Source organism: Orbicella franksi, chromosome 8, assembly GCF_964199315.1.
Source record: "Orbicella franksi chromosome 8, jaOrbFran1.1, whole genome shotgun sequence".
Taxonomy (NCBI): domain Eukaryota; kingdom Metazoa; phylum Cnidaria; class Anthozoa; order Scleractinia; family Merulinidae; genus Orbicella; species Orbicella franksi.
In genome coordinates this window covers 17072611-17081971 of record NC_138152.1, presented here as the reverse complement: position 1 = coordinate 17081971, position 9361 = coordinate 17072611, and the positions used below count along the sequence as shown (strand labels likewise).

General features: G+C 38.3%; 1 protein-coding gene across 1 annotated transcript in view; it reads left to right on the top strand.

Moving 5' to 3' along the window:
* LOC145494719 (uncharacterized) overlaps positions 1-4841 on the top strand; it is a 16609-nt gene extending 11768 nt beyond the window's left edge. The window contains exons 7-10 of the mRNA XM_081474284.1: positions 371-541; positions 867-1043; positions 1748-1984; positions 2823-4841. Of these exons, the coding sequence (XP_081330410.1) occupies positions 371-541; positions 867-1043; positions 1748-1984; positions 2823-3154 (917 nt within the window). The 3' untranslated portion in view covers positions 3155-4841. The remainder of the gene's footprint in view (positions 1-370; positions 542-866; positions 1044-1747; positions 1985-2822) is intronic.
* The last annotated feature ends 4520 nt before the right edge of the window (positions 4842-9361 follow it).

Below are 9361 nucleotides of genomic sequence, written 5' to 3'. Positions count from 1 at the left end.
GGAAAAAGTTTGCGGCTCGATATTTTTGGTTTAAAGCGAAACTGAAACAAAAGAAATTCATTTTTAAATAGTATTCGGTAACCTTTACTTGGGAGATAAAAATCGGCCGACTTTATTTTTTAGCCGGAAATCATCGGTCGTTTCTTAGGCGCAGGGCCTCTTGATAGCCGTGAACATTTGTGAGTAATTCTCATCCTTCTTATTTTTAAAGTTTTATTCTCTCCGACTAATCCTAAGGGAACCTTTAGATTTTTATCCCCGATATAGGTACCAGTCTAGAACCATGGCACTCACAGGAAGACATTTGGACTGTATAAGATCTTCGACATTCTTGACTTACCAAGTTTGATGTTTGTTTAAAACTTGCCAGAACTTGTGGGATGTGGAGACCCTGGTGTTCCTGTGCACGGTTACAAGATTGGAAAGAATTACTGGGCAGGAGAGATGGTTATCTTCGCTTGTGACGCAGGATACCGCTTGGAAGGACCTACAAGCAGACTGTGCTTGGAAAATGGCAACTGGAGTAATGTTGTACCAGCATGTAAGAACTGAATTCTGTGATTATCCTAGTGCAAATTGACTCAGCTCCCTACACTAGCTCAGGTATCTACAAGCCTAGTAGTGGACAGTTGTTCCGTCCTTCTTTGGCTGGTCAGCACTGTGCAAAGCAAAGTGGATAATGGAATAGGTCCTTAAGATCAGTGAGCAAATGCACACAACTGGGAGTGGTGAATTTATTTTCACCTACATTATTTTTATATGCCTCAGGTTTCCGTTTTACAAGTGCTGCTTAAATTCTTTGTATTGTATGTATTGAACCGGGAAGAGAGCCTTCGCATCATTTAAAGTTTGTTTTCTTTCTCCAGGTTATCGTATGTGCGACGAACCTGCTCCTCTTGAGAACGGTTACTGGATAGGAAATGAATTGTGGGAAGGCAAAAATGTCACGTACAGATGCAACAAAGGCTACTGGCTTCGAGGACCATTTGTCAGAGTTTGTAATGAAATTGGAAACTGGACTGAAGAAGAACCAACATGTGAAGGTAAGGAGGGATCCAAATACTCGGAAAATTAATTCACCCGCATAATTTATTATCTTTTATACCCTCCTATTGTGATGGACAGGCGATTTCAACTGTTATTGCTTCTGCTTCTCCTCGCCGTTTGTACACTCGCTCCAGACCTTTCGTTCGAATATTGACCGCGTCGCTCGCGTTCGCAAAAAATACGATTGTTTTGCAGTGTAATAGTTGAAAGACGGAAATGATTTTCTCAAGCTTATTAATAATTCATCAAGTTTAAACAAAGGAAATCATGACCCTGACGGTGTTTGAATATCTAATGTTAATTAGCATAGATTTTTCTCCTTAGTTTCGATTTCGATTTCGAAGTTTAGATTGAGAAGATTTATCAAACACTGCATGAGGACAGTGTTTTGCCAACATAAATACTCCGCTGCGCCTCCTATTTTCGACTCTCTTCTCGGTGTTTGGAACGTGGTCAAACACGGTCTTTCGAGCTTGATATATTACATGAATCCCGGCAAACTTCAAAGGTATCAAGATTTGTGTTGAAGGTCCACGACCGTGCACAATCTTTCGTTTTGCCGCTGATAAACTCTGCGTCCACTGTGTATCCGAAAAGTCCTGTTTAGTTGGTCAAACAGAGTAAACTCCGCGTCACTCTACACCTCATGCCATGCATACCTTTTTTCAACGGGCATGGTTTCATTCTTATTAACTGACAGGACCCGATTTTGAGCCATCAGAAATCCTTCTTAACAAAACTGAATATTGGGAGCTTCTCAAAGGTTGGCTGGGTCCTGTGTCCACACTGCCCTCCAAGTGGAAACTGTGTTACAGAGCTACTGATCATGGCTGGAGTTCCAGTACGTTTCACTCCCAGTGTAATAGCTTGGGACCCACGGTGACATTTATTAGAGTGGGAGAATATATATTTGGAGGATACACTGACCGAGACTGGCGTAAGTACAATGTGATAGATAACCGGTAAACGAGTAACGGCTGTAAGGCTAAATATCAATCATCCTATAAGAAAGCACTGTATATGAGGTGCAGGATAAAAAACCAACGTGGCACGGAGTGAGTTGGCTATCTCATAACTGTAGAATAGAGCGGCTTTCAAACAAGTGTCGTAAAACCAAAACCAAAGAAATCACTCTAGCCAATCAAAAAGAACGCAGGCAATCAAGTGAATGAATAAATAATAATCTTTATTGAGGAAACTTTTTCACGTATATGTGGTTGTCGAAAAGGACCTCAAAGATTAATACTAATTAATAGAACTAAAAATATGAAATTTATAAAACACTTAATTAAGTTAAAAAATTAAAAACCTGTCTCTTAAAAATATTTACATTAGTAGAGTCTCGTATTATCTGGCTGAGAGAATTAAAATCATTAACAGCGTGATAGGCAGTTCTTTGTTTTCCCCAATTCGTTCTAACGCAGGGGAGTCTAAGATTGACTTTATGTCTGGAAGTTATTTCACGTGGCTAACGGCAAAGCGCGGGAAAACGTGTAGGAGGGAGTCACGATTGGTCTTGGTTTTACTTCTTATTGGATAAAAAAGTGGCGCGAGATTTTTTAAGCAAGTCGTATAGTGTTGCAAACCAATTACTGTTCGAGACTCAAATGAAATCCCCTGTAATGAAATAGTTACCTATAATTGTTAAATTAAACATTGCCTGGTGTCCGTTGTGTCACTTTGGTCAACCTTTGGAATCTTACGAGAAGTGGTTCGAGGTTACTTGACTTCACTCTTCAAATTTAGATCACTTTCCTTATTCATTTATGTTATAGATTCTGGCGGTTCCTACAGAGACTCAACCGACAGCTTCATATTCTCATTTAAAAATCATTATGGACTGAGACCATTCAAGCTTCACGTTAAAGACTCCGACAACGCCATGTATGGAAATAGCGGCTACGGTCCAACATTCGGCGGCGGACACGATATTTACATCGCCAATTCTGCAGGCTCCAACACAAATTCTTACAGCAACTTGGGCAATACGTACGTCCAACTGGCGGGCTACAGGTATGGCTCTAGTGATACAAGAAGCGTGCTTGCAGGAAGTTATAACTTCCAGCCTCATGAAGTAGAAGTGTTTTATCAGACTCACAAGGACTGATATTACTGGGCCTCTTGTTGGACTTCTCTGAAATCCTTTGTTTCTGATACAGCTAAACAATTAAAGATAGCAATTCAAGGAACTTGGATCTAAAAACTAATTTCTAACATATAGCTAGCAAGGCCGCACAGTCAAATTCAGCGTAGAGGAATCTTTGTTTACAATATTTGTTTCAGTAGCATAAGTGATTCAGTTCTTATCAAGCTACAAAAGTATCAGTTCTGAAAGTGAAAAGGCAAATATTACACTCAAAGAGCCAAAAGTTTTGCTAATTACTAAGTTTCAAAAGCTCTAAATGTTTGAAGTCAATTTGTGTCTAGCATGATGCCTTTTCTGTGCAAAGTCGCATGTCAATAAGGAAAAACGTAAACTATGACGTCGACAAAGCTCACCCTTTACGTAAAAATGCACCATTTAACATTAAGACTACGAGCCCGAGTTTTCTACGGCCGCGCCTTCTTGACTATAGCTCTTAGAAAACGAGGGTAGCTTGGTAAAGTCTGCAGTGGAGCCAAGCGCTCATCAGGCCGGACCTAATCCTGGTTTCTGTAGCATGAAGCGCCTAGAAGTATTTCTACTTTCACCGGCACGGCATGCTAGTCCATCGCAGGGTTACCCCAGCATTAAGTTCGCCAGATCCCATTTGTACACCTGGGTGGAGAGAGGCGCTGTGAGGGTAAAGTGTCTTGTTTCGCCGCGCCACCCAACACGGTGGGTGGCGCGGCGACCTCATATATGGTTAGTGCGCTCGTCTCCGGATAGAGCAGTTCGGGTTCGAGCCCTGATCGGGGACATTGCGTTGTGTTCTTAGGCCGAGAAAACGAGGGCGAGTAGTCTAATTGTTAAGTATAAATTTACCATAGTCCAATTGCACAAAAAAATGTCAAGTAACTCGTCAGGAGTCCATGGCTCCTTACTCGTAGAAAAGAACTGTTTTATTGTGTTAAATCAGACAATTCAAAGGTAATGCGATGTCCACTGATGCGTGTAGAAAAAATCACGAGTGCAACTGTCTTCTTAAAGCCAATGAATCTCGAGCCCAGAGTCCCTTCCACTCGGTCAACCGCTGACCGAGTCGGAGAGACTCAGGGCTCGAGATTGACAGCCGATAGAAAACGGTAATAGAGCCAATCAAATTCACGGACTCAGAATTGACCATGGTAAATTTATCGAGTTATTATGGTACACGCAAAAAGTTTGGAGAGCATAAAAAGAAGCGTAAGAGTTGGTTAAGGCGATAGTCGAAAGCAACCCCAGCTTCTGGAGTTAAAGTCAACTCTAACTTCAAGGAACTAGAATTCAGTACTCTCGATCAGTCATCGCCCCAAGCAACTCTTACGCCTCTTTTCAAACCTCCCACGTGTATCATAACTTGATAATGAACGCTAAAGCATGAACCAGTTGTTGATTTAAGGTAACAACTGTCGAATCACCAGGCGTGGCCAAGCCAATTTATTAACAACAAGTAAGTGCATAAATTAACCATTTTCGTAATAAAATCGGATCACTGTAAACAGCTGAATATTCTATTGCTAAAATAAAGTTGTCCTTATGACTATTGGTATTCACATGTTTTGAGTTCATTATAACGTAGCTGCTCCTTTTTAAAATAATTTTGGTCAGTTGATAGATGCTACAATGTAATACACAAGCTTTCGTAAATCAGTGTCTTCAATTCCAATTCAATTCAATGCAATTCTTTTATTTTCACTATACAGGGCATTTTACATACAATTTATAGGTAAAGTAAATGAAAATAGCAAAAAAATTTTAAAAATATGAAAGACTCTACCCACAATTCGGTGCTAATTTCCCCAGACAAACAGCTAAGGAACAAGGCATCAACTACTTGCTTCTATAACAACAACAACTAGCTGTATTTGCATGACCATAAATACATACAGTGTTGCAAAAGCTTTAGTAACCTAAAACTAAAACAGTAACGATTATCGTGATCATATAATAACGTTATGATATCGCAATCACGTTACATTGGTTTGATTTGAAAGTAGAATATTGCGTAAATCAAAGCAAGATGAAATAAATTTTGCTAATTGAATATTAATATAATGATTTGAAGAAGTCATACGTTCGCCAATGGCTTGTAACGAAGATAATTGTTTAAAAGTCGGAATGATATGTTCTATTTTTTTATAAAATTTTTTTCTTAGAAAAGAGTATTTCTTGCAATATACAAAAAAGTGAGATTCGTCTTCAATTTGATTACATGCACAAATAGGGCAGAGTCTGTTAACCCTTGGAATTTGATCATATCTACTAGTCTCAATCCTTAGTTTGTGATTGCCTATCCTAAATTTCACTAGTTCTTTTCTTTCGCTTAGTTTGCTTGTTAGGCCTAAATAAGAGGAGGGTGTATAATCGTTCTTAAAAGTGTTGAAAGAGTTTTGCATGGTATGTTGCCAATATAAAATGTACTTTTGTTGCATTAGGCCAACATAATGTTTTATTCTAGCGTTAGTTAAGTACGTAAGATCAAAACAAGGGAAATCATAATATTCAGACATACTTATAATATTAGAATAATAACTATTTTTACCAGCGTGATGAAGATCTCGCGACATGAGAAAGATTTGTTTAACAATAGAGCAATTATCCTTACTTAGAAGATATGAGGAGTAATTCATGATTTTCTGATTGATAACTATAATGAGAGGAAACCCACCAAGTTCAGCTCTACATGCTACATTGGATGCCTTATTGCTTACCTCTAAATAACGTGTACAGAATTGGAGATGCGTTTTTTTCGATCTGGGAACTGTCCCAAGACTTGAGATCAGATTTTGCATATGTACCCCAGTTCACTGTTATATGTCAAAATTGGGGAGATCATTGCGTCGAAAATTTTATTCGCTAGGAATGGAGGCAGTTTGCTGAAATTTGTGTGTTTTCTAAGACTGAAAAGGGCGTGAATGGCCTTTTCTTTCAATTTATCAAGTGCCAATGAAACGTTACCCGTCGAAGAGTGTTTCCAAATAAGTATAATTTTGGACAATTTCAAGAGGCTCATTGTCGATATGAAAATTAGACTGTATACATTTCTTAGCATGTTTTTGAAAGATCATAACTTTGTTTTTTTTTTGGTTTGATACTTACCATCCATGTACTGCAATAGGATGATAGGGTGTCAAGGCAATTTTGCAGTCCCATTTTTGATCTTGACAATATGACTAAATCGTCTGCATGTAAAAGTGAATTTAATCTTGCGCCGTTTGGTAGGACAAAGGGATCAGACAGAATTTTTTCAAAAGAGAATGGTATGTCATTAATAGAGAGGTTGAACAGTAACGGGTTCAAAATACAACCTTGGCGTACCCCTCTTACGTATGGAAAGGGCCGTGTTTGATTCTGGCCAATTTTGATGGAACATGTAGAGTTTGAGTACAAGCTCTTTATTAAATTGAAAAAAAAAAAAAAAACCACCGACATTAATTTGTAATAACTTAAATAAAAGTTCGTCATGCCAAACTGAGTCAAAAGTATTTTTGAAGTCGACAAAACAAGCATAGAAGTTTTCGTTGTGGTGATGCACGTATTTATCTGCTAGAGTTCTCAATGTAAGAACATGGTCTGCTGTTCGATTTTTGAGTAGAAAACCAATCTGGGAATTGTGTAGAATATTAAGAGAATTGACATGCTCAAGCAATCGCTGATTTAAGATAGAGCAAAATAACTTTCCCAAACAGCTTGAGACACAAATTCCTCGGTAGTTTGATGGTTCATTTCTTCCTCCTGATTTATATACTGGTGTAATTAGACCGCGACACCAAGTATTAGGCATTATACTTGAAGTAAGAATTGAGTTGAAGAATTTAAGATACGCGGGAATCATTTCTTGAAGACTAGCTTTGATCATTTCGTTTTTTATTTTGTCCGAGAACGCCGATTTGTTATTTTGCAATCTTTTAGCGGCTACAAAAATTTCATTTTCAGTGGTCAAGTAGTCTAAAGAGGGAAACTGCCCTTTATGATGTTCCAGAAGTTTTAGATCATTCATTATTGACTGCTGAATAGGATTTAAAGGACTTTTCGAGTGAAGGGAACGGAAGTATGTTAACCAGTTATCCTCTGAGATTGATGGAATGTCGTCTTCATCTTTTGGCGTGTCATCCATTGATTTTAAACATTCCCAAAAGCATTTTTTGTCTGAGTCTTCTGCATTTTCCTCTAACTCAGTGATTTTTGAGTTGTAGTAATCACTTTTTTTCTTATTCAGTAGCTTTTTGTATTTTGTTTAAGTATCATGATATTGCTCTCGTAAGTATGCATTTAAAGGATCTCTGTGTTTTTGGTTTGAAATTTTCCTTAGCTCGTGTTTCTTAAAGCGACATTCTTTATCAAACCATTTTTGTTCGATAACGGTTTCATTTTTGTACGATTTTTTCTTATTCTTATCTTTAAGCATCTTTTAGCTGCGAGGTGTTGACATCTTCATTGGGAATGTCATCCTCACTGTAGTCTCGTATGAGCATTTGGAGATCTGGTGAACGTAAGATATCTTTGAATTTTGTAGCAGAATCATTTTCTCAAAGAAACTGCATAGGAAGACCAGAAAATGGATTGTTTTCATATGAGGAGTTACGTTGGGAAATGCTTGTGTTAATATTCATCCAGGTTACTATTGGTCTATGGTCCGATAACGAGCGTGGCTGCTTGACGACAACATTTGAAACATTGGAAAAAAGATCTTGGTCACAAATTACGTAATCGATAACACTTATTCCGTTTCTTCCGTGGAATGTTTGTCTTCCCAGAGTATCACCGCTAACTCTTCCGTTTAGCATTTTCAGATCGGCGCTTTTGCAAATATCAAGAAGTCTTTTACCATGAGAATTTAACCCATTGTCATAACTGTTCCGTCGACTGGGACGAAATGAAGAGTCAGACTGATCATTAACCGCGCGGCCATGGGCCGAGCGCGGTTCATGTTCTACCCTTGGTTTATTTTTTTTAATTTTTTTTTTTGTCGGAGACCAGACGTAGATCTCCACTCGGCCAACTTTGAATTACGCAATCGGTAATGTTTACTCGCCAAACCTTGTTTCTTCAGGGTCAACAGAAATCTCAGATTACAAAATCACGCCGAACCTACACGTTGCAAAAAAATCTGTTCAAAACCCTGACATCGAAGCGATATATCACTTTAGCGTTAATAGCTACCTCATATCGGCAGTATTAAAATCTATTCGTTAACAATCCAGCTTCATCATATTAAAATTTCAACGAAATCGAACAAAACCAGAACTAAATATTATTAGATTTTTTTTGTAACCTAGCTTCATTGCGTGAGTCGACAAAGGAAGCGACGGTCGCCCATAGCCACCGAAACACATTAACATAACCAGTGAACCTACGTTTCGGTCAAAAAAATCCAGGATTATTGCCTGAAAGCTGAAAATTCAAGAGGAACATCTTTTTCGAACTTTTCTCAAGTTATTTAGACGAAAAAATGACCTCGGCGGACTCCAAAAGAGAACGAAACAAAAAACAGAACGAGACAGTGAGAAGAGCCGATAATTTATTCACCGCGTGGCCTTCGTTACGTTCACGTTAAAAAAACCTTACTTCTGGATAATTTCAGCCTTACAAGTCAGCAACTGGTCCCAAATTACTTTCTGTATCCTTACAAATGTCCTGACTTCCATCTCCGAAAGATTTGGCCGCAATTTTTTAGCAAATAAACATTTCGCCGACAGCAATCACCATTACGGTGGCTTGCAACTAATTCGCTAACTTTACAAAACCCTCCCGAGGGGGGGATATGACGAAAAGAGCTGAAAAATGATGACCGGAAATATAGTAATTTTCTCAGCTTCCAGTGTGCCAAATTTGCTGGAAATAGGTTCAAAACCGATATTTTTTTTTTCGTTTTTTTTTCTTCGGGTCACTCATGCTACCAAAACAGTTAACTTTTAAAAGCGCGGTTGTAAGATCTTAAAGATCTTCTTGTTTGTTATGATGTTATGTCCGTTGTGACAGACACTGTCTGAATATTTTCCTGTCACCCAAGAGGAAGATTGATCCCTTGGATGAAAAATTCAATATATCGTTTTCGAGTTATTCAAAAATTTCGGGGTCAAAATAATTTGAGGTAATTGGTGGAATATAAAGACCACACGCGTAGATATCGTTGTTTTGGCGTTGATTTTGAACCAAAGAAAATTTGGAGATGTTTTGACAATTGAAATC